The sequence below is a fragment of the Phyllobates terribilis genome, unplaced genomic scaffold, assembly GCF_046119375.1.
Source record: "Phyllobates terribilis strain yellow unplaced genomic scaffold, ASM4611937v1 Scaffold_1__5_contigs__length_1240528914, whole genome shotgun sequence".
Classification (NCBI taxonomy): domain Eukaryota; kingdom Metazoa; phylum Chordata; class Amphibia; order Anura; family Dendrobatidae; genus Phyllobates; species Phyllobates terribilis.
Window position 1 is genome coordinate 597,449,397 of NW_027362761.1, and position 25,884 is coordinate 597,475,280.

The following is a 25,884-nucleotide window of genomic DNA, read 5'->3' on the forward strand; positions in this document are numbered from 1 at the left end:
ACGCTCGGCTCCGCACATTACACACTCGGCTCCGCTCCGCACATTACACGCTCTGCTCCGCACATTACACACTCGGCTCCGCTCCGCACATTACACACTCGGCTCCGCTCCGCACATTACACACTCGGCTCCGCTCCGCACATTACACACTCGGCTCCGCTCCGCACATTACACACTCGGCTCCGCACATTACACACTCGGCTCCGCACATTACACACTCGGCTCTGCTCCGCACATTACACACTCGGCTCCGCACATTACACACTCGACTCCGCACATTACACACTCGACTCCGCACATTACACACTCGGCTCCGCTCCGCACATTACACGCTCGGCTCCGCACATTACACGCTCGGCTCCGCTCCGCACATTACACGCTCGGCTCCGCTCCGCACATTACACACTCGGCTCCGCACATTACACGCTCGGCTCCGCTCCGCACATTACACGCTCGGCTCCGCTCCGCACATTACACACTCGGCTCCGCTCCGCACATTACACACTCGGCTCCGCACATTACACACTCGGCTCCGCTCATTACACACTCGGCTCCGCTCCGCACATTACACACTCGGCTCCGCTCCGCACATTACACGCTCGGCTCCGCACATTACACGCTCGGCTCCGCTCCGCACATTACACGCTCGGCTCCGCTCCGCACATTACACGCTCGGCTCCGCTCCGCACATTACACGCTCGGCTCCGCTCCGCACATTACACGCTCGGCTCCGCTCCGCACATTACACGCTCGGCTCCGCTCCGCACATTACACGCTCGGCTCCGCACATTACACGCTCGGCTCCGCACATTACACGCTCGGCTCCGCACATTACACACTCGGCTCCGCTCCGCACATTACACACTCGGCTCCGCTCCGCACATTACACGCTCGGCTCCGCACATTACACGCTCGGCTCCGCTCCGCTCATTACACGCTCGGCTCCGCTCCGCTCATTACACGCTCGGCTCCGCTCCGCACATTACACGCTCGGCTCCGCTCCGCTCATTACACACTCGGCTCCGCTCCGCTCATTACACGCTCGGCTCCGCTCCGCACATTACACGCTCGGCTCCGCTCCGCACATTACACGCTCGGCTCCGCACATTACACGCTCGGCTCCGCTCATTACACGCTCGGCTCCGCTCCGCACATTACACGCTCGGCTCCGCTCCGCACATTACACGCTCGGCTCCGCTCCGCACATTACACGCTCGGCTCCGCTCCGCACATTACACGCTCGGCTCCGCTCCGCACATTACACACTCGGCTCCGCTCCGCACATTACACACTCGGCTCCGCTCCGCACATTACACACTCGGCTCCGCACATTACACACTCGGCTCCGCTCCGCACATTACACACTCTGCTCCGCTCCGCACATTACACGCTCGGCTCCGCTCCGCACATTACACGCTCGGCTCCGCACATTACACGCTCGGCTCCGCACATTACACGCTCGGCTCCGCTCCGCACATTACACGCTCGGCTCCGCTCCGCACATTACACGCTCGGCTCCGCTCCGCACATTACACGCTCGGCTCCGCACATTACACACTCGGCTCCGCACATTACACACTCGGCTCCGCTCCGCACATTACACACTCGGCTCCGCTCCGCACATTACACACTCCGCTCCGCACATTACACACTCCGCTCCGCACATTACACACTCGGCTCTGCTCCGCACATTACACGCTCGGCTCCGCTCCGCACATTACACACTCGGCTCCGCTCCGCACATTACACACTCGGCTCCGCTCCGCACATTACACACTCCGCTCCGCACATTACACACTCCGCTCCGCACATTACACACTCGGCTCCGCTCCGCACATTACACGCTCGGCTCCGCTCCGCACATTACACACTCGGCTCCGCTCCGCACATTACACACTCGGCTCCGCTCCGCACATTACACGCTCGGCTCCGCTCCGCACATTACACACTCGGCTCCGCACATTACACACTCGGCTCCGCTCCGCACATTACACACTCGGCTCCGCTCCGCACATTACACACTCGGCTCCGCTCCGCACATTACACACTCGGCTCCGCACATTACACACTCGGCTCCGCTCCGCACATTACACACTCGGCTCCGCTCCGCACATTACACACTCGGCTCCGCTCCGCACATTACACACTCGGCTCCACTCCGCACATTACACACTCGGCTCCGCACATTACACACTCGGCTCCGCTCCGCACATTACACACTCGGCTCCGCTCCGCACATTACACACTCGGCTCCGCTCCGCACATTACACACTCGGCTCCGCTCCGTCCTCCTCTATAATACTATACATCATCCAGCACAGCAGAGTCCTGCAGACACTGAGCAGAGAACCCTGGAGCTCCGCCCCTGATCATGTGACTGATCACATGACGGTGACGTCACACAGGTCCTGTCAGCACACGGCGGTGCCGGCTCTGCAGGTGGAGGTGTGTTGTGTTCTCGGCTCCGGTCGCTGCTGCTTTTCCTCTCTGACAGTTGCTGGATGTTCCGGTGTGTGGAGGAGAGGTCGCGGTGCGGAGCTGGTGGCGGCTCCTCTGCTCTGTACACGGGGGCGGCCATGATCCGCAACTCCTGCTCCTTGTGCTCTCTGTACAGGATGGCGCCTGCTGGGCCTCACTCATCAGTGTCTGACGGGAAAACTGCCCACTGCAACCAATCAGAGCTCAGATTCCATTTCATCCAATCAGAGCTCTGCTTTCATTTTACTTCAGCAGTATAAGAAATGCCTGAGGCTGTTTGGCTTCATTCCTGTTAGATGGTTGTTCTGTGTGGAGGGCGGTCGTGTTGTCCCCGGTGTCGGTTGTTCTGTGTGGAGGGCGGTCGTGTTGTCCCTGGTGTCGGTTGTTCTGTGTGGAGGGCGGTCGTGTTGTCTCTGGTGTCGGTTGTTCTGTGTGGAGGGCGGTCGTGTTGTCTCTGGTGTCGGTTGTTCTGTGTGGACGGCGGTCGTGTTGTCTCTGGTGTCGGTTGTTCTGTGTGGAGGGCGGTCGTGTTGTCTCTGGTGTCGGTTGTTCTGTGTGGAGGGCGGTCGTGTTGTCCCCGGTGTCGGTTGTTCTGTGTGGAGGGTGGTCGTGTTGTCTCTGGTGTCGGTTGTTCTGTGTGGAGGGCGGTCGTGTTGTCTCTGGTGTCGGTTGTTCTGTGTGGAGGGCGGTCGTGTTGTCCCCGGTGTCGGTTGTTCTGTGTGGAGGGCGGTCGTGTTGTCTCTGGTGTCGGTTGTTCTGTGTGGAGGGCGGTCGTGTTGTCTCTGGTGTCGGTTGTTCTGTGTGGAGGGCGGTCGTGTTGTCTCTGGTGTCGGTTGTTCTGTGTGGAGGGCGGTCGTGTTGTCCCCGGTGTCGGTTGTTCTGTGTGGAGGGCGGTCGTGTTGTCCCCGGTGTCGGTTGTTCTGTGTGGAGGGCGGTCGTGTTGTCCCCGGTGTCGGTTGTTCTGTGTGGAGGGCGGTCGTGTTGTCTCTGGTGTCGGTTGTTCTGTGTGGAGGGCGGTCGTGTTGTCTCTGGTGTCGGTTGTTCTGTGTGGAGGGCGGTCGTGTTGTCTCTGGTGTCGGTTGTTCTGTGTGGAGGGCGGTCGTGTTGTCTCTGGTGTCGGTTGTTCTGTGTGGAGGGCGGTCGTGTTGTCTCTGGTGTCGGTTGTTCTGTGTGGAGGGCGGTCGTGTTGTCTCTGGTGTCGGTTGTTCTGTTTGGAGGGCGGTCGTGTTGTCTCTGGTGTCGGTTGTTCTGTGTGGAGGGCGGTCGTGTTGTCCCCGATGTCGGTTGTTCTGTGTGGAGGGCGGTCGTGTTGTCCCCGGTGTCGGTTGTTCTGTGTGGAGGGCGGTCGTGTTGTCCCCGGTGTCGGTTGTTCTGTGTGGAGGGCGGTCGTGTTGTCCTCGGTGTCGGTTGTTCTGTGTGGAGGGCGGTCGTGTTGTCCTCGGTGTCGTTCGTTCTGTGTGGAGGACTGTCGTGTTGGCCCCAGTGTCTACACACATCTCGTTTTTTCATGACCATTTTCACAATCCTTGTGGTTGCTTTACACGTTGTTTTGCTATTTTCAAGTCTTATGAGAACAATAATAATAAATCTGATATACAAAGCGCTGCACTGTGAGGTAAACTCTTGGGCAGGTTAGGGCTGTGTTAGGCCTTAATATGGAGGCTTTCTACAAGACATCGGAGTGTGATACTCACCAGAATCTGTCCATAAATCCATAACGTAATTGTTATCACAACCTAAAATGGGGGCAAAATCCTCAAGTCATCAGTAAGATAAAATTTCCCTAAATAGCTTTATAGGTGAAACAGAGAGAACTGATAGATCGACCACTACGCTGGTGACTGGGATATAAACTAATATAGAGAGAAATGGGGATAGGAAATTTGACAATAATATTGAAATGGCGGCTAGAACCGCAAATGTACCTTACATAAGACAATAGTGTGACGGTCCAGAAAGAACAAGGTTTCTTCTATAAAGTATCCTAAAATCCAACGCTTATAGTATATCCAGTTTATTACATTAGCTCATCCCGTCTGGATCACGTGGTTATCATCCCCAATATGGGTTTCGCCTGTGCTTCATCAGAAGTTGTATATGGGCTGGGAAAGTAAGGACCACATATACTACCAGAGGAACCAGTCATGTTACTAATCTAATCGTCTTTGTACAAATACACTAATAGATAATTACCATCACATTATACCCTATGGTTTTCTCTCAGGACTTTTGGTAACACAGTACACAAAATTGAGGCTATCCATCGGTGTACTTACCCCCAGTTTTACGGACATTAACACACAAGTCAGGCTGGTACATACCTGGTACTCGTCACCTCATCCCCAGTCCTCATTTAGAACTATTTTTTTTCTTAAATTCCGCTGCTTTTACATATCTGCGATATCGGAGTTTCTCACTCTGATTCGTGCTACCTGTTGCTCAGGGAAACGTGAACCATCTGACAGGTTATGTTCCACGCTGTACACATTAGAGAATACGTCATCTGCAGTTTTATATTTCTCTAAATGTTTCTTCTTATTCAGTCTAGTATTTGTATTTTTTTACTATGAATTTCTCTTGTCGTTTCACCTTCCTTTCGTTTAGGTTCCAACATTCAATATAAGAGAATTTTCCTGATTCACCCATGAAGGATGAATAAGGACAGAGACAAGATGGCGGAGAGGATATTAAACCTCACCCTGGAGATAATCTTCCATCTTACCGGAGAGGTGAGAGGTTGTGATGTCATCACATGATATCATTATCTATGGGAATAACAGGTGATATGACCGGAGAGGTGAGAGGCTCTGATGTCATCACATGACATCATTATCTATGGGAATAACAGGTGATATGACCGGAGAGGTGGTGGACTCTGGAAATGTCTGTAGTGATATTATTAATGTCTCCACACTCAGGATTACACAGTAGTGAAGAAGACCTCTAGTGATCGCTGTCAGGACCCTGTGTCTGAAGGACCGGGAGGAACCCTGAGCCCAATCCCGGGGCCTCCACCTCACCCCCGGATACATGAGGACATCAATGACCAGAAGATCCTAGAACTCACCCACAAGATGATTGAGCTGCTGACTGGAGAGGTGACACTGCTGGGAATGCTGGGACATTATACAGGACAGTACTGGAGGATTCTGGGTGATGACGGTATCATTGTGTGTGTCAGGTTCCTATAAGGTGTCAGGACGTCACCGTCTATTTCTCCATGGAGGAGTGGGAGTATCTAGAAGGACACAAGGATCGGTACAAGGAGGTGATGATGGAGGATCACCGGCCCCGCACATCACCAGGTAATAGACAGGACTAAATCCACACGGCCTATAATTCTCTGTATGTAATAATGATGTCAGTCCTGTCTGTGTCTCCTGCAGGTCTCTCCAGTAAGAGGACAACCCCAGAGAGATGTCCCGCTCCTCCTGCACAGGACCATCAGGTAGATGGAGATCTCCCCTATGATGTGTAGACGGCTGTGACCTCCTTGTGTTCAGTCTTGTCTTCTCCTCCAGTATTAGATGTTTTATACTTGTGTAATGAGAGCGGTGGAGACGACAGGATCACAGCTGACTAAAGATACAGGTGCTTCTCACTAAATTAGAATATCATCAAAAAGTTAATTGATTTCGGTTCTTCAATACAAAAAGTGAAACTCCTATATTCTATAGAGTCATTACACACAGAGGGATCTATTATATAGAGTCATTACACGCAGAGGGATCTATTACATAGTCATTACACGCAGAGGGATCTATTACATAGAGTCATTACACACAGAGGGATCTATTATATAGAGTCATTACACACAGAGGGATCTATTACATAGTCATTACACGCAGAGGGATCTATTACATAGAGTCATTACACACAGAGGGATCTATTACATAGAGTCATTACACACAGAGGGATCTATTATATAGAGTCATTACACACAGAGGGATCTATTATATAGAGTCATTACGCACAGAGGGATCTATTATATAGAGTCATTACGCACAGAGGGATCTATTATATAGAGTCATTACGCACAGAGGGATCTATTTCACGTGTTTATTTCTGTGTATGTTGATGATTATGGCTTACAGCCAATGACAACACAAAAGTCATTATCTCAGTAAATTAGAATACTTTATAACAACAGCTTGAAAAATTATTTTAAAATCCGAAATGTTGTCCTACTGAAATGTATGTTCAGTAAATGCCCTCAATACTTGGTCGGGCTCCTTTTGCATCAATTACTGCATCAATGCGGCAATGTGGCATGGAGGCGATCAGCCTGTGGCTGCTGAGGTGTTATGGAAGCCCAGGTGGCTTTGATAGCAACCTTCAGCTCGTCTGCATTGTTGGGTCTGGGGTCTCTCATCTTCCTCTTGACAATACCCCATAGATTCTCTATAATAAATTCTCTATCGGGTTAAGGTCAGGCGAGTTTGCTTCCAATCAAGCACAGTGTAAGGCAGCGCTAGTCATCATACTGGGGGATACTCGCTGCATCTGGTCAATTAAAGCACACCAGCCACATTTTCCAGTTTTCACACTCCAGCAGTTTATTATACATGATAACTGCTATAACCGAGTCCAACTCAGTGGCTCGCCGACATATTACATATAACATCCAGGAGCCTTTCAAGTGGCAGACAGGCCCACTTGGCTCCAGTTACAGCCCCCAGCAAAGTCATTTATAGAAATGTCCACATCAAGCAGTGTTTTACCTTTGCCGGGTTTTAGCTGCTTCTGCCACCACTATGGTTTTACAGCTTCCTAGATGGGTGTCTCCAGCCCTCGTTCCTTCAAAGGCTACTGGTATGTTTTCTCACCTAACATCCAAGCCTCTGGCCCTCCAAGGCTACTGGGATTGCTTACACCTAAGGATCCAGCCCCCGCCTTTCAGGCTTCACCAGGCTTTAATAGGCCTCACTAGGCCTCACACTCTCTAGCGGTGTCCCACACGGGAACAGGCCTCACGCCTTACACACCCCGTCTCAAAACTAGCAGGGTTTATATATCTTCCAATGCACACAGGCCCTGTGCTGATGTCGCAGTCATGTGATCAGACTTTCTGTGTGCACAGTCATGTGACCAGTCACCTGAGGGGGAGGTACATGGTCAGCCAAAACACATCCTGGACCATTACCGTAATGCCGCAAGTCGCTGCATTACAACAGTGATACTGTTGTGTGTAAACCAGGTATTGGTACTTTTGGCAGTGTGGACAGGGGCCAAGTCCTGCTGGAGAATGACATTTCCATCTCCAAAAAGCTTGTCGGCAGAGGGAAGCATGAAGTGCTGCAAAATGTCCTGGTAGACGGCTGCGCTGACTTTGGTCTTGATGAAACACAGTGGACCTACACCAGCAGATGACATGGCTCCCCAAACCATCACTGATTTTGGAAACTTCACACTAGACCTCCAGCCGCTTGGATTGTGGCCTCTCCACTCTTCCTCCAGACTCTGGGACCTTGATTTCCAAATGAAATGCAAAATTGACTTTGCATTTACTTAGTGTGTCAATGACTGCCTTCTGGACATCTGTCAAGTCAACAGTCTTCCCCATGATTGTGGAGCCTACTGAAAAAGACTAAGGGACCTTTCTAAACATGTAGGAAGCCTTTGCAGGTGTTTTTTGCTAATTATTCTAATTTACTGAGTTAATGACTTTTGTGTTTTCATTGGCTGTAAGCCATAATCATCAACATTAACAGAAATAAACACGTGAAATAGATCACTCTGTAATGACTAGATGTAATATGAGTTTCACTTTTTGTATTAAAGAACTGAAATAAATTTTACTTTTTGATGATATTCGAATTTAGTGAGCTGCACCTGTATGTCCGGATCTTCTCACCATTATTCCTGGTGACTTCTCCAATCATCGGGGACTTTTACAATATTTGTTTTGCAGCTTTTGGATCCGGATAAAGATCTGAACTATATTAATGCTCCAGAGAGAAATGTGAGGGGCGATCAGCGGTGTAAAGAGGAGACCCCTACAGATAATCGCTCAGGTGAGTGGTGACCGCGGAATAAAGCAGGGAAGTCAGATTCATTTTTGTCACCGGCTGAATTGGAATGTGATATGGTCATAGATGACAACACAAGTTGTGCGTTTACGATGCACGAGACAGTTATTACGACAATTGACAAACCTAACCGTCCTTATGAAAGGCAAGTGTCACCTCCTAGATATCCATTATGCCCTGATAGGATATTGGGTCCCAGAAAAATAATGAATTTTGGCTGTGGGTTTCCAGAAAGATTGTTCTGCTAAAGCTGTTTCATCAGGGAATTGTGCAGGATATGAGCTTTGATATCAATAAGAAATAGTATTTTCAGCATTCTCACTTTCCTCTGGGACAGAAAATGTACAAGTTTTGGTATTTTTTTTTTTAATCCCATTGGGCTCAAATGTGGTAAAATATGTTCTTGGTTTTATATTACACAGGTATGCAAATTGTTTCAAATCCAATGACTGATTCTTATGTTTTCTTGTGCCCTGATTTCCAAAAAACACTTCTAGTTTTAACCATCACTTATGGATTTTGCTCAAAGCACGTGTGAAATTACATATAAGCGAGATGAGCAAGAAAAATCTTTATTGTAGCCAAAAATGTACATATTATGTATAAAAATTTATTGAACATTCCTTCTGCAACTTTATTGAAAATTAATTCTTGCGCCTTTTCCTTTTCTCTTCCAAGCTTCTCTTGATACCTATTCTCTTATAGACGGCCTGCGGATCTTCTCTGTGAAGCATCCAGCACTAGGCCCACATCATGTTCACGTTCCATCTCCTTGATATCCCGATGAAATCTTTTTTTCCTTGCTCTTCGCTAACCGCACCAAGGTTTGCAGGATAATAGTCTAATTGGGGATGTAAAAAATGTAACTTCAAATTAATCAGACAGCCCAAGGCTTTGAAACATTTCAGCATGGATTTAAATTTTGGATCTTTGTTGTTACCTAGGGCTTTCTTCACGACTTCTCAAGAATCCCAAGCCCTTCTCTCAACAGCTTTCATTTTTGTTTCGAACACAGCATCCTTCATGAGTTTCTGAATGTCCTGACCCACAAAATGTCTTCCTTCAGTTTTGCTTTCAACAGTACCTGAAACTTGGTACACAGGTACTTAAAAGTCTCTCCTTTCGGTAGAGCTTCCACAAACTGCTTCATCAGTGCAAGCTTAATGAGGAGTGGTGGCAGGAGAACTTTAGTGGGATCAACGAAACTTTCCGCAACTATGTTCTTGAATCCAGGTTGCAAAGATGTTCTCGTTGGCCAACTTTTATGGCTCCAGTGATGAGTCCTATCCTGGCTGTCCTATTCACACAATAAGCATGGGTACTTTGTGTGTCCTCCTTGCTGCTCAAGAGCAAAGAAAAGTGACAACTTTGAGATCACCACATATTAACCATCCTTGATCCTCATAGTTAAGTTTCTTGAGAATAAAGTAAATTCTCATAGCTTTTCTTCAAGTACACATAATGCCCTACAGGAACTGAAGCATACTTGCTGCCATTGTGCAGTAGCACAGCTTTCAGACTTTTTTTTTTTTTTTTTGGATGAATCAATAATCTCCACTCACTCACATTGTAATCAATGTTAAACTTTTCAATCAGCCCAGGAACATCAGTACAATACACTAGAGCACTATCTTGAGAGAAGTATGGAAGGAATTCCTTTTCTCTGCTTCTGTACCATGAAGAACAGGTACCAGATGCAAGCAGGTTCTTTTTCTTTAGTCCAGAGCCTAAAAGTTCTGCAGAATTCTTGGAAAGGTCCAAGTCTCTGACTAAATCATTTAATTCGAGCTGTGAATAAAGCTGTGGCTCGTTGGAACTAGCATGAAAGTCTTCATCAAAATCCTGCTCTTCATGTTCTGAATCAGGTGGATCTTCAAGTTTCTCCAAAGGTGAAGGGAGAGGTATTCCTGGACCATGAGGCACAGGGCGAATCGCTGATGGCAGGTCCGGGTATATAATTTCTTTCTTATATTTAAGGTTGTATCCCTCCACATTGCACATACAAAGGTAGGAGTCATCACTATGATTTTGCGGTTCCCTCCAGATCATCGACACACCAAAGGAAAGCTCTTTCTTCCCTTTAGACAACTGTCACAGTTCTTCTACACAAACAGAGCACACGACAGTCCTTGACTTGTCGTGATCACCTTGTTTTACACCAAAGTGCGAATGATAAACTTTTCTAACGAAGTTCGTAATGTTCCTTCATTGTTTCTTCACTGCGAAACGACCGCAAATGTAGCCAAAGTTGTCGGGTGAATTACGACACCCTCTTGTAGCCATTTCAATCACGTTGTTAGAAACAAAAGCGTAATCCACCACAACCACTAAATACTGAAAGGGATCTTGGTAAGCAATGCACCACCACACTCTTATGAACTTCTGAAGAAAAAAGGAAAAGAACATATGACATAGGACCCAAATAATGAAAAAATACAAAATGTTTATTAGAGATAGTACATTAAAATACATGAAGCTTATGGGCACAGAGTGCCATGTGTACAATAGACGATAGGGACCCCACCGAGAACCCTCACAACAGTAGGAACAAAATATAGGCCAGCAGGTAAGGATATAGATTCTTTAGGACACTAAACTCCTAGCCAGTATTGAGAGAGCAAGGTGTCATAGAAAGTAGACAGGGTTATTGCAATAGTAAACTAGGCAGATATGGAGATGTGTCTAAATGCTAAAAAATAGACCGCATGGCAGAAAGTTCAGGAGGTGATGACTTAGTAAAATATAGTCCTAGTCATAACATACCAGAGGGGGAGGGGGGTCCACCCCTACGCACGTTTCGGACGCAGCCTTCTTCAGGGGGCACGTCCTATGTCGTATGTTCTTTTCCTTTTTTCTTCAGATGTTTATCTACGATACCCTTATACTGACTATCCTTTGTCCGCTCAATATGGTCTGAAATATTTTCTATAATGCGGACTGCTCTGTGGTATATATTCTCTACTCTTATGAACTTGTCTAGAAGAAAAGCTGTCTTTGCTCCCCATAGCAACCAATCACAGTGCAGCTTTCACTTCTTATACTGCTGAGGTAAAATGGAAGCTCTGCTCTGATTGGTTGCTATGGACACCATCACACTGTTATGAACTGCGAATAAAAAAAATCTGTCTTTACTGCCCCTAACAACCAATCACAGTGCATCTTTCGTTTCTTAAGCTGCTGAGGTAAAGTGAAAGATATGCTATGATTGGATGCTACTGACACCAACACACTCTTTGGAAGCTGGGTTAAGAAAATCTTCTCTGCCCACCGCAGTCAATCACCGCACAGGGTCCATTAATTTCTAACCAATCTAATGACCCCAAAATAATCCACCAAAGGTCTCGCAAATGGGGTCAAAGTATGGTGCAAGAAGAAGCTTATGGAGTCAGTGTTTGTGAAGAAACTGTACATCATGGAATTTTTTCAATATTTTTTACTGAGTTCAGACACCTCATACTTTTCAAACAATTTTACCCTTGCAGACCTGTGTAATTTTATATCTCAATATATCGGACTTTTACTGACACCATGATTCCAAATATGTTAACATTTTTTCTCCTTCCCCCAATGACAGCACCACGGAGAGAGGACAGGAAACCTACAGATAAAGAGTGGTACCCCTCTCCCGTATCAGTTGGTTTCCTGTTCTTGACAGGGAGCCTGCAGTACCTGAAGAAAGAAGATCGCAAGAGGAATTCCAGGCCCGGTCAGTCCGATCCAGGCAGCGGGGGTTCCCTGCCTCGGCTGATGCGGTGCCCTGAAGCGCCACCGTTGGGTCAGTGGGCCCTTAGGGTGAGCGGGGAGGTGCAACAGCACCAAGGAGCCATGTCAGCAGCAGGGGTCCCTGCCTTAGCTGGAGCGGTGATGTCGCGGCGAGTCACCGCTCTCTCCCTTGGTGCCAACACGCCGCCATGTGGATCGCTGGACTTCCGGGATCCACTGCGCAGGCGCGGTGACGCGCCGGGAGCGTCACAATGATGTAATGCCGCACCGCCAAGGCCATGCCGGGCATCTAACGCCGCATGTGCGTGGGGGACCCTCCGGCGCTCGTCTACACAAGGAGGAGCACGTGACCGGGTCTGCCAGAAGTCGATCCGGAGGAAGAGGGGCGGGGGGGTAGGCCGCCAGGGGTTTAAAAAAGCACCTAACATGGAGGAAGTGATCCAGTCAACTCTGGTGGCCCCCTTTTAGCAATGAGCAACCAGGAGCATTTGGAGGCATAGACTCTACAGCAGCCGCGGTGGCAGAGGCAGCAAGTGAACCCTTCCCATCACAGTCGTGGCAGCAGTGCAAATGGACGTTCTGCCAGGTCTTCCCAGCACAGCACGGACTCCAGCTTGGCATCAGCCTCCAGAGGAAATCCATGTACAGATATGATTCCTCCTTCTAACCCGGTATCCGTTCCATCAGATTGGTAAGTGATCTTCGTGAAAGTTCACTTTGTAATTAGGGTCCCCCCTTTTGTCTTCTCCTATGCAGGGAAATAAGTGTGTGCAAGACCAAGCATAGGACCTGTGCACTTTGCACAGAAGAGCTTCCCACTTCATGGGAAAAAAGGCGTCCGAGCTTAGGTCCATAATAAAAACAGAGGTAGAAAATACCTTTAAATCGAGAGGAAAAACATAAAAAAAAAAAATACCCCTTGAATCCGGGTCTAGTAGTCCAGAAGAGCGGGAGAGGGATTCAAGATCATCAGATTCATCTTCATCATCAACTACAGTTTCATTCATTCCCCAACCCAAGCTTCATAGTGACTCCCTGGCGATTCTCAAACGAGGAGCAATTAGTCTTGGAACAGGAGGTTCTAGGCCTAGTAACAAAGGCAGCCCTACAGGAGGTCCCTGCCCCCACGAAAGAGGCAAAGGGTTTTCACTTCCCACTGTTTCTGAGGAGGAAACCAGATGGATCGTTCAGTACAATTTATAAATCTAAAGAAACTGAACAAATATCTGAAGATCCAGACCTTCAAGATGGAAACAATTAAAAACATTGGTAAAAATTTTTGTTTCCGGACTGTTTTATGACTGTTCTGGACCTCAAGGACACATATTATCATGTGCCCATTCACAAGGACTACCCAAAATTCCTCAGAGTAGCAGTGTCAATAGGGGGAATAATCAAACACTACCAATACACCGTTCTCCCTTTTGGTCTAGCTGCCGCTCCACGGGTATTCACCAAGATAATTGCAGAGGCAATGGCACATCTGAGGGTGCAAGATATCCTGATTGTCCCATACGTAGACGATTTCCTGATAATAGGCAGTTCCTCCCAACATTGCAAGAACCAGCTGAGGAAGGTTATGAGTTCCTTGACAGACTTGGGTTGGCTTTTAAATCTAAAAAAATCCAAAAACCGAACCAAATCAGGTGCAGGAGTTTCTAGGTATCGTACTAGATTAAAAAAACAAGAGTGCCGCCTTCCGGGGGCAAAAGTACACAAGATTATGGCTCAGGTATCTTAGCCTTCCGCAGAGTCATAGAGGGATGGTCCATGTCCCTCCTAGGCTCCATCACAGCCTGTATTCTGGCTGTTCAATGGCCCCAGATGTACACTAGGGATCTGCAGTGTTAGGAGCTGAAATTTCTATAGGAGGGCATTTAGAAGGTCAGCTAACTTTGTCGCCAAAAACTGTCCTTTCTCTAGGATGGTGGAGGAGAGTAGACAAGTTAACCCAAGGTATTCCGTGAACACAATCACTCAGATATTGACCACAGAAACAAGCCCCAAGGGTTGGGGGGCACATTTGAAGAACAAAATAGTGCAAGGGGTCTGGACAGAGGACCTGAGGTCAGTATTCACAAAGTTGAAGGAGCTGCTAGCGGTAAAATAGCCCTTATAGAATTCTTAGACACTTTTTATAGTCATCACGTAAGAGTATTCTCAGACCAGGGAGGAACGCGGTCCCGTTCTTTGATGGAGGTGACAGACCTCATCTTCCAGATAGCCGAGAACAATTTGGGGTCTGTGTCAGCACTACACATAAAAGTAACACAAAATCGCAAAGCAGACTTTCTGAGCTGAACCCAGCTAAGACAGGGCGAGTGGGAACTGAAACAGACCATCTTCAACCAGATTGCAGAAATGTGGGGATGCCCTACCATAGATCTGTTTGCCAATAATCGGAACAAAAAAGTAGACACATTCTGCTCAATAGATCCCAAGGGGAACCCTGTAGCGTTAGATGCCTTCATGATCCCATGGAACTAAACCCTAGCTTATGCTTTTCCTCCGATTGCCTTGATATCGGCAGTCCCCTTTCCTTCTAGGCAAGGAGCACGTGGTTTTCTTGGCTGAGGGTGATGTCCATCTCCGACCCCTGGGTACTCCCGGAAATTCCAGACCTTCTTTCCCAGAGGCCGGTTTTTCATCCTCAGGTAACAAACTTACACATGACAGCCTGGAATTTGAGAGGGCTCTCCTGAGAGAGAGAGGTTTTTCCTCGAATCTAATCTCCACATTACTACACAGTAGGAAACTCCTCACCACCAAACTTTATGGAAAAACTTGGAGAAAGTTCCTTTCCTCTTCAGGTTCCAGTGTAGAGGACGGGGTTCCATTGACAGCCATACTAGAATTCTTGCAGAGGGGCTTATAGTAAAGTCTAGCTACAAGCACCCTGAAGGTCCAAGTCACAGAATTAGGGGCACTATACAATTGCGACTTGGCGGGGAATCGCTGGATGTTTAGATTCATCAAAGCATCGGCTAGATCTAGACCCATCCCTAGTCAGAGCTCCCCTTTTTTGTGATCTAAACTTGGTCCTTACGGCTTTAACTAAATCTCCTTTCAAACCCTTAGACGGAACACCCCTAAAAGTTTTATTTCTCAAGACATCACTTTTGGTAGCTCTCACATCAGCTCGTAGGGTCAGCGACATCCTGGCCTTGTCTGTAGGGCCACTCTTTACACAGATCTTGGAGGATAGAGTCATCCTTAAACCTAACCCGGCCTACTTGCCCAAGGTAGCATCTCGATTTCACAGATCCCAGGAGGTCACCCTTCCTTCCTTTTGCCCCAATCCCAAAAACAGGGGGGAAAGAGATCTCCATACATTAGATGACTAATCCAGTACCTAGCTGCCACACAAGAGTGTAGGAAGGAAAAGGGCTCTTTGTGTGCATTCAGGGACCTCGGAAGGGGCTAAAAGCTTCCAAAGGCTCATTGGCAAGATGGATAAGAGACACCATCTCTCTGGCACACTCAAGTGGGGAAGCCGCTCCGGAGAGATTAAAAGCTCACTTGACAAGGGCAGTGGCAACCTCCTGGGCGGAAAAAGTCTGTGTTTCAATAGAACAGATATATAGAGCTGCGACATGGTCATCCCCTCTCTACCTTCGTTAAGCATTATCGGCTGGGCCTAGCTTCTCCTTTAGACCTCACGTTTGGGAGAAGGGTTCTGGAAGCGGTGGTCCCTCCCTAATGATACATTTCTCTGCAATTCTCTCTGTGGTGCTGTCATGGGGAAAAGAGAAAGACGTAGTTACTTACCGGTAACGGGATTTCTCAGAGCCCATGATAGCACGCGTGGGTGTGCACACTTATTTGTTATTTATGCGTAACCACAGAGTGTTGTTGATAAGCGTTATAATGATATATTTTGTGTTAACCTGGAGGTCCTCTCGTGCTCTGTAAACAACTGATGCGGGAGAGAGGTACCGCGTTTTTTATCTGTAGGTTTCCTGTCCTTGAAGGGTGGATCCCCTCTCTCCATGGTGCAGTCATGGGCTATGAGAAATCCCGTTACCGGTAAGTAACTACGTCTTTTTACTTTGTAAGTTATCTTTGAAAAAAGGAAAGAGCTCCTAAGGGGGGTTTGAACATGCAACCGTTTGCTAATTTATGGGGAGACACGGTAGTATAAGACCTACCCCGAAAATAAGCCCTAGCATGATTTTTCGCGAGTGCTTGAAATATAAGCCTTAATCCAAAAATAAGCCCTAGTTACAGTCAGTCGGCATTAGTGGAAGGGCAAACTGGGCAATTGCCCAGGGCCCCCACTCTCATAGGGCTCCTCAACGTTTCTATTCCGAGGTTAAGACTGCTTAAGGACCTTTTAGTGACATCACGGTTATGTGGCCATAATCTCACCAAAGGCCATTTAACTGCGGGAGTCTAGAGAAACTGAAAACGAGACAGGCTGGTATTTAGATGCAGTATGTGTATGTACAGTGGGTACAGAAAGTATTCAGACCCCTTTACATTTTTCACTCTTTGTTTCATTGCAGTCATTTGGTAAATTCTAAAAAGTTAATTTTTTTTTATCATTAATGTACACTCTGCACCCCATCTTGACTAAAAAAAAACAGAAATGTAGTAATTTTTGCAAATTTATTAAAAAAGAAAAACTGAAATATCACATGGTCATAAGTATTCTGACCCTTTGCACAGAGACTCATATTTAAGTCACATGCTCTCCATTTCTTTGTGATCCTCCTTGAGATGGTTCTACTCCTTCATTGGAGTCCAGCTGTGTTTAGTTAAACTCATAGGACTTGATTTGGAAAGGCACACACCTGTCTATATAAGACCTCACAGCTCACAGTGCATGTCAGACCAAATGAGAATCATGAGCTCAAAAGGAACTGCCCAAGGAGCTCAGAGACAGAATTGTGGCAAGGCACAGATCTGGCCAAGGTTACAAAGGTTAACTGTTTGAGGGATCAGAAACCATGAAGCTGTTAAAGGGGTTACCCAGAACTAAATTATTTTTTTTACTATGAGCGAAAAACTAACAGGCTGCTAACTACCTGCCTATTCTATCCGGCGTTGGCTCAGAGCTGCCAGCTACTCAGCTTCTCTATGTGAACAGAAGCAGCTCTTCTACTTGCGGTCTGCTTTGTCGACTGGGTTTGACTGCCGACGTCATTCTGATTGATGCGCACGGAGCTGACTGTCATTCAGCTGACATGGTCAGTCACGCTCCTTCAACAGAGCAGAGCGGAAGAGAAGGTGCTGCTCTGTTGACGTGACGCCAGAGAATCGCCAGTAGTAGGAGCGGTCAGTGTCAGCTCTGTAGTGCAAAACAAGTAGGTCGAAACTATCTGCCTGGTAGTTTTCAGGCCCAGCGTTAAAAAATGGGTAAAAAAAATGGACAGAGGGAGCACGGGCTGCGCTACTCACAATATTCCACTGGCACCAATGCCCTGTTGGGGACACCAGGATATCCCAACTCCATGAACCCCCTTTTATCACATAACCATACACAAACAAGCATAGCAACTCTTGAGAAAGATCCAGGCTTGGGTCGAAACATTGAAAATGATCGCTACTGTCTATTCTATATGAACAATTCTTTAAAATTGAATTAAAAACGAACACTATTTTCACTCACTTATGAGTGCGGCTGATTATCTTTTACGTGGTTACTTGGATGTCCAGTCAGCACCGCCCAACCGACTGAGTGCGCATCTTTTTTCTACATAAAAAAAAAAAATGGGTATAGTCCTAGATAACCCCTTTAAAAGAAGTAACCTGCTCATTCTTTAAGCATCTTCTGCAACAATATAAAGTGAAGAGAAAAGAAGCCAATGGTTGACTAAGCCGCCACCGAGCTGCTTCAGGAAGAAGACTGAAAAAACTCGGCAGCTCCACCGGCGATACAAAGACTTTGTGTGCACATAACCTTAGATGACAGAAGCCTCCGCTGCCATGACATCTGCTTCTCGCGATCTTATGGGGGAACCTAATGGGAGCAAGTAGACTAGATGTTTCTGTCTGTGAGTGACAACAGCATCTAAATGGTTGAGAGCAGTAATCGAGCTGAATTTTGCCATTATTGTAACCAGCAGGTGGCTGCTACGTAAAACAGCCGGTGTGCTGCCCCAGCCATTGTAGGGACACTTACTCAGTACACTATATTGTGCTCGTATTCATTATGTACAGTTATGGTTGTTGCACAGAGTTCTGTGTGCTGTTGCTGTTGGGCATTGTTCTAGTAGGTTTATGTATCTGCCTTTTTCTCTATCTCCTCCTATGCTTTTACTTCACATCCTGTTTCTCCTGGGCAGTGCCACCTTGGCAGAAAAGTGCTTCAAAGCTGGAGAGAGGATGTCCTGTTCCTTCTATCCTCTGTCCCTCCTTCTTCTCTAGACATCTTCACCTCCTCATTTCTCAAGGTACAGTTAATAAACTACCTAAAAGTTCTTGTATTGCATCTTCCTCTGTGAATTATCAGTGTGCAGCTGGTCAGGCGTGAGAAGGGAGGATAGCCAGTAAAGGATCTTCAATTGCTCGAAAAGAGATAATCCTAAAATTGGTGACAGAATGCCCGGCATAGGATGTGTATGAAGCGGGCCTGGCCATACACCCCCTGGCAACCTGGGATGAAAATGTGCATCTCAGGTCATTAAGGGGTTAAACTGTATGGCCACCTTTACATTTCCACTTATAGCACTTGGTCCTGCTTTTTTAGCAAAACCCAGAAATAATCTACTGAAGAATAGAAAAGTATGAAAAAAAGCCTCCCTTTTCTTTGTATCGACCCCCCCCCTTCAGATAATTGAAAAACAAAATGAAAACTTCATGTGCTTATCACCAGGTTTTTGCTATGTGAGCTGACACCAGCATGCTGTATGGGGCAGAAACCCTGATTCATGCGATGTATCACTTAGTTTACTGGGTGCAGCTGTTGTGATGGAATCACAGTTTTCTGTGCTGCAGATCTAGCAGAGCTCTGAATGCTGAGTTGTGTATAACCCCACCCACACCAGTGATTTGGCAGCTTTCTGTGTTCATTGTATAATGACAGAAAGCCGCTCGTCATAGATGGAATGGTAAAACGAGATCAATATCTAAACTGTCTCTTGAGAGGGGACAACATGTCACTCTCACATTAAGGATTGAAGCATGGCTTCATCATAACATGAAGGGGGGGGGAGCTAACGCTTCCATCCAATCCCTGTTCAGCTAATCAATGTTCCCTGCTGTGAACATTGAAGTGGGTTATCTGCTGTAGAGCAAAAATGGAGTCCATACTAGATGCTGGGAGGCGACAAATTTATCACTTCTGGAGAGAACTCTTCTGGTCTTCAAAGGAATATCAGATATATATAATCTTTTTTTCCAGTACGATTACAGCCAAGCTCCGCAATCATCCTTTGGAATTGGGAAGCGTCCAGCTATCGTCAGTCAATTGCGTGATTGTCCTGACGATTTGAGGCAGCTTGTTCTTGACAAATTGGTGGCAGCCGTGGGATATCTGCTTGATTTCCCTGTCTGTCCCCTGACACTGCCAGTCAGTGATGGTCGCGGGCTGGACCAGGAAGCACGAGACACCTAGTCCTGTAGTGATAATCTCCTGCTGATTTAAAATTATTGATTTTTATTGAAACAGCCTTGTAAATGACACCGTTGGAATCAGGGTCTCTGCTCCTACATTATGCTGTACTCAGATTACATAACAAAAACCTGCTGACAAATTCCCTTGAAGATGTTAAAGTGAAAAATTGGAAGACAATTGTGGCCAAATGTCTACTGATCTTTGCTTTAAGATCTATTTGTTACATAATGGGATTTTAAGTGAATGGAACAAAACTGCAATAGCCTAAATATATGAGGTGCTGGTGTAAAGAGCATTGTAACCAGTAACATTAATTAATATAACCTTTTCAATAACTCTTGTAAAATCTAAATATTAGTTTCAATGTTTGTTTTTTTTTTTTTATTTAAACATTTTTAAATAATTTATTTTTATATTTTGGGCAGATGACTGTACTAGAAGCTTGGAGGGACAACTGTCTTCAGATTTTAAAGCAGAAAATCATGAGATCATACAAGAAAATGAAGAGCACACTATTATTCCAGATATACCCTCAGCCCTCCACATTCAAGATCTGCCATGTAATTCCTTTAAACCAGTCTTTTCTCCTGATTCACCACAGAATGTTGAGCAAACTAAAAGTCACAAAAGGGCTGTTCAAGAGCAAAGAACTCACACAGGGGAGAAGCCGTATTCATGTTCAGAATGTGGCAAATGTTTTAAATGGAAATCACGACTTGTTACACATCAAAAAACTCACATTGGGTTGAAGCCATTTTCATGTTCAGAATGTGGAAGATGTTTTACCTGGAAATCAAAGCTTGTTGCACATCAACGTAATCACACAGGGGAGAAGCCGTATTCATGTTCCGAATGTGGAAAATGGTTTAGTTGGAAATCACAGCTTGTTATACATCTAAAATCTCACACCGGGGAGAAGCCGTACTCATGTTCAGAATGTGAGAAATGTTTCATACAGAAATCAGATCTGGTTAGACATCAAATAATTCACACAGGGGAGAAGCAATTTTCATGTTCCGAATGTGGAAAATGTTTTACTAGGAAATCAAATCTTTTTACACATCTAAAAACTCACAAAGGGGAGAAACCGTTTTCATGTTCAGAATGTGGGAAACGTTTTTGTTGGAAGTCTCAGCTTGTTACACACCTAAATACTCACAAAGGGGAGAAGCCGTACTCATGTCCAGAATGTGGGAAATGTTTTTGTTCTAAATCACAGCTTGTTACACATCTAAAAACTCAAAAAGGGGAGAAGCCGTATTCGTGTTCAGAATGTGAAAAATGTTTCATTTGGGAGTCACAGCTTGTTAGACATCAAAGAATTCACACAGGGGAGAAGCCATTCTCATGTACTGTGTGTGGAAAGTGTTTTAGCCAAAGGTCAATTCTAATTGAACATCAGAGAACTCACACAGGAGAAACATTTTCATGTCCAGAATGTAAAAAATGTTTTATCCACAAATCAAATTTTTTTAAACATCAAAAAACGCACACAGGGGAGAAGCCGTACTCATGTTCAGAATGTGGGAAACGCTTTGTTCACAAATTTTCTTTTGTTAGACACATGAGAATTCACACAGAGGAGAAGCCATTTTAACTTATTCTTCATGGAAAGTGTTTTAAGCAAACGTCCGTTCTAATTCAACTTGAAATAACTAACACAGAAAAAAAGAAACATTTTCATCTCCAGAATGTGGGAATTGTGTCCTCAAATCAAATCTTTTTAAAGAACTCACACAGGGGAGAACCCATTTTTTTTGTTTCATTCAGAAATGGTAGCAGAAAAAAATGCAACAGTTGCTTAAAAGGTAAAGTCCCATGCCATGCAAGATGACAAGAATTGGCAATATCCAAGGAGTAGCTGGTATAAAAGATCTGATCATCATAGAAATAAGGTGTCCAAAAGGCACGAATACTGCGACAGGACAATATCTCATGCCTGGAATCAGTGCAGATCTGGCAAATATGACATTGTGATGAGGAAACTCAACCCATTTTTTTTTTTAAAAAGTCTTATAAGTTGGATGCAGAATTGGCGCCCAGTGTTGGCCCCCCCCAGCTGCCATAGTGTCTCATCGACACCCAGATGCATTGACAAAGTATAACTAAGGGTTCATGGATTTACCAGAAGTAACGAATTCACAAAATTATGAGCCAATAACATGCACTCACCTGCTTACATGAGTATTGGGTGGTAAAAGGAGCTCTCGTACTGGATTTTTCATTAGTTTGCAGTGAAAAAATATAATTAGGAGTAAAAAGTTTAAAATTCACGCCTATTGCATGTGCTGTTTGGGACACTGACAACATGACACTAGGAGCTCTGCTACTCTCATTTCACAGTTGGTGCACATGGCCGCCTATGGTGTCATTGACCAGGACCTCCGAGCAGAATAAAGCAAATGTGGTATGACTGCATAATGTACAAACAAAATAATACGGCCGGCTCTGTAAGCGCCAAGATGTGCAAAACATTGAATGTATGAAATTTGAACTGAATTACTGATATATGGAATATACTTCTATAAATGAAGGTACTACAGTGGCCACGAGAGCCCAACAACCCTGGCAAGGTTACCTTTCTTTCGGACCCTAAACCTAATATTTATCAAATATGCCTCTCCTGTGCCAAGAGCCTACAAATCTAAAGGACGGGTAGGATCCAGCACTAATTAAATACCGCCTTAAGCTGATGGGAGGATTGCACAGTCCGAAAAGGAGGCAGTCTCAATCTCCAATAGTATACTACAAAAAACTGACCGGTACCTCCGAACAGAATAAAGCAAGTGTGAACAGGTGCATTCTGTGATGACTGTATATTATACAGCCTATGGTGCTTTCCCTTGGCCTCTGCCGCCATTCCTGGTATCTTGTTACTGGCTGCAGTGCCTATGTAATGTGCCAGTCGGTGATCTCTGCAAATCCGAGCGGGGATTTCCGTCTACAAGGCCAAAGCCGGTGTGCTCAGCCTCGTGCTGTTGATACATATAACGTATACCGGGTACAGCTAGGGAGACTCAGTGCTCCACCTGAGGACAGTGAGTAAAGCCTGGCTTGTTTTTTTATAACAAATTTCACCCTTGGATTGGTGTTTTTTGAAAGGTGACTACCCATGTAAGTGATTGCTCGGTGTCCTTTTATATAATTTGCATGTTTATCTCCTTTGTATCTTTTTGATATCTTGTATATTTCTTTGTATTTTGATAATATACAGTACTATCTTATATAAACTATATATATATATATATATATATATATATATATATATATATATATATATATATATATATATATATATTGTTTTGTTTTGTGAAAAAATGGTGTGTGACAAAATTTTCTAGTTTTTTTACTCCAGCAAAGTGGAGTAAAGCCTCGCCCCACTGTGTTTTAATTGATGTGATTTGCCACGGTGCTATAAGATCAATTCAATCAGTAAGATCAATCAGCGCTAGTGTCACTGTCCCTGACTTCAGATGAACCCAACAGGAAGTTAGGGCTGCTACTGCTGTCTCACTTCCTCTTGATGTTCGATTTTTTTTTTTTTTTCTATTTTTGCATTTTCTTTTTTTGCTCCCCTTGTTCCCAGAGCCATAGCCTTTTTATTTTTCGGTCAATATGGCCGTGTGAGGTCTTATTTTTTGCAGGATGAGTTGTACTTTTGAACGACATTACTGGTTTTACCATATCGTGTACGGGAAAACGGGAAAAAAATTCCAAGTGCTGTGAAATTGCAAAAAAAGTGCAATACCACAGATGTTTTTTTAAATTATTTTTTTACCACGTTCACTGAATGCTAAAACTGACCTGCCATTATGATTCTCCAGGTCATTGCGAATTCGTAGACACCAAACATGTATAGGTTCTTTTTTATTTAAGTGGTGAAAAAAATTTCCAAAGTTTGCTTAAAAATAAAAAAAAATGGCGCCATTTTCCGAGACCCGTAGCGTCTCCATTTTTCAAGATCTGGGGCCGGGTGAGGGCTTATTTTTTGCGTGCCAAGCTGAAGTTTTTATTGACACCATTTTGGGGTAGATCCGATGTTTTGATCTCCCATTATTGCATTTTATTGCAATGTTGCGGCGACCAAAAAACGTAATTCTGGCAGAATTTTTTTCTCCTTACGCTGTTTACCGATCGGATGAATTCTTTTTTTTATATTGATCCGGCGATTCTGAACGCGGCGATATCAAATATGTGTATGTGGGGTTTTTTTTTTGCTTTTTTTTATTTTGAATGGGGCGAAAGGGGGGTGATTTAAACTTTTTAGATTTTTTTTAAAAAAAATGTATATTTTTTTTTTTTACTTTTTTTTTTCACTTTTTGCTTGCTTCAATAGTCTCCATAGAAGACTAGAAGCAGCACTTGTCTGATTGCCTCTGCTACATAGAGGTGATGAGCAGATCACATCTATGTAGCAGAAATGCTCCTGTGCTATTAGCGCCGACCACTAGGTGGCGCTCATAGCGATCAGCTCATGACAACCACTGGAGTCTGCTGCAGACCCCGGGTTGTCATGCCCACGCATCGTTGACCCGCGATCACGTGACGGGGTCACCGATGGGCGGGAAAAGTGACGCGCTTCTTGCGCGGCGATGTTAAATGCATTTAACATGTTAACAGCTGCGGGTGGATCGCGATTCCACCCGCGGCTGTTGCGGGCACATGTCAGCTGTAATAATCAGCTGACATGTGCCCGGTTCAGTGCGGGCTCAGCGCCGGAGCCCGTGCTGAACAGGGGGTTACAGCCTGGTGCGTACTAATATGCCAGAGGCTATAAAGGGGTTATAGGATATTTGGAATTGTGTTCCCCTGTTGACAGTTTAAGTGGTTGCTATAATTTAAAATGTTCTGAAATGTTCTCATTTAATAGTATAGTATAAATCCATCTTCGCTAAAATAGGTTTGAGACGAATTACAGATAGAGAGCTCGGATCTATAACTACGACATGTAATCTTCTCTGCTCATAGAGAGAAGCTCTGTTAGCATCCTCAGCATCTCTCCTACATTTAATGGACACAGAAGGCTCACATTGCCCTCAGGTGCAGCCATGCAGTCTTCTCCAAAATGCCTTGTAGCTATCACAATGAAAGCTGTGGCAGGGAAAGTTGCAGCCATTTATTGATCTATAACCCCCAAAGTGCACTGTTCAGCAATAGAGAGAAAGAGAAGGCCATAAAGCATTGGACAAATACTCCATGCAAACTGTGTTGTACATCTGCAGCACTGAAAATGATGAGTGTAGTAGTCAGTCTGCAAATAATATAGAGATTCAATTGATAGAGGGAAAGAGGAGAGATGATAGCAGCGCCGGACTCTGTGTGATTGATCATTGATATGGTGAAGCTGTCACCTGTTCTGCTGCATTTTGAATTACAAATTTATTCTTCATGCACTAGAAAGCATCAAGCTACTCTGTTCAATATTTTTTTCCAGTAAAAATAAATCCCTGTCAGAGAAGATGCGCTTGCTTCTCACAAGAGACTGTGCTCAGTTTTTACAATGTTTGTGCAATTGTTTTTAAAATGGGAGTGGAACAATTGTTTTGTAAAAAAAATAAATAAATAAAATGGAAACATTATACTTGTTCACAAAATTTATGATAAAGTGGCACCAGTCATCTGGGCTTTGCTACTACTGTGAAGAAATGGCAATAGGGAGACCCCGCAGAATCTCGCTGTTGCCACCACTTGTGATGGATCCACACCCCGCCTCCCACCTGACATCATAATTATGTCAGACAGAGCACGTGGTACGGACCTGCCCTCTGCACCTACGTGACGTTCCGCACCCCCTTTGAGGATGTGTAAGGTCAGATTGGTACAGTTCTGCACAGACACCCCCTGTCCACACGGGTATAGGAAGGCAGCAGGGAGTGAGAAAAGGAGGCCAACTCATTCACTGATGAGCCACCACACTCGCTCACACCACTGACAAGCTGAGAGGCTCTTTCACTAGCTCCAATGAAGCAGAGCCTGGTCGGCCTGGGAGAGCTGCCATCAGTTTCTATTTGATATAACAGACTTATATCGGGCTAGAAACCAGCTCAGTAGCGTGTTCGTTGCACCGAACAATGGATGTAAAGTTCGTGGATTGAG

General features: G+C 45.5%; 1 protein-coding gene across 1 annotated transcript; it reads left to right on the top strand.

Annotated features, from left to right (window-relative positions):
* The first annotated feature begins 2,371 nt into the window (after positions 1–2,371).
* On the top strand, positions 2,372–25,310 carry LOC141272190 (uncharacterized). Its single transcript, XM_073682593.1, has 8 exons — positions 2,372–2,445; positions 5,083–5,207; positions 5,397–5,576; positions 5,660–5,783; positions 5,865–5,926; positions 8,390–8,492; positions 18,518–18,625; positions 20,214–25,310. The coding sequence occupies exons 2-8, from the start codon at positions 5,130–5,132 to the stop codon at positions 21,383–21,385; spliced, it is 1,827 nt and encodes a 608-aa protein (XP_073538694.1). The 5' UTR covers positions 2,372–2,445; positions 5,083–5,129; the 3' UTR covers positions 21,386–25,310.
* The last annotated feature ends 574 nt before the right edge of the window (positions 25,311–25,884 follow it).

What these genes read in the sequence shown, in the direction of transcription:
- LOC141272190 (XM_073682593.1), top strand. Translation starts at nt 5,130, where the DNA reads ATGAATAAGGACAGAGACAAGATGGCGGAGAGGATATTAAACCTCACC. An exon ending in CCGGCCCCGCACATCACCAG is followed by an intron (nt 5,784 to 5,864) that starts GTAATAGACAGG and finishes TGTCTCCTGCAG; the next exon opens with GTCTCTCCAGTAAGAGGACA. An exon ending in TCACCTCCTCATTTCTCAAG is followed by an intron (nt 18,626 to 20,213) that starts GTACAGTTAATA and finishes TATTTTGGGCAG; the next exon opens with ATGACTGTACTAGAAGCTTG.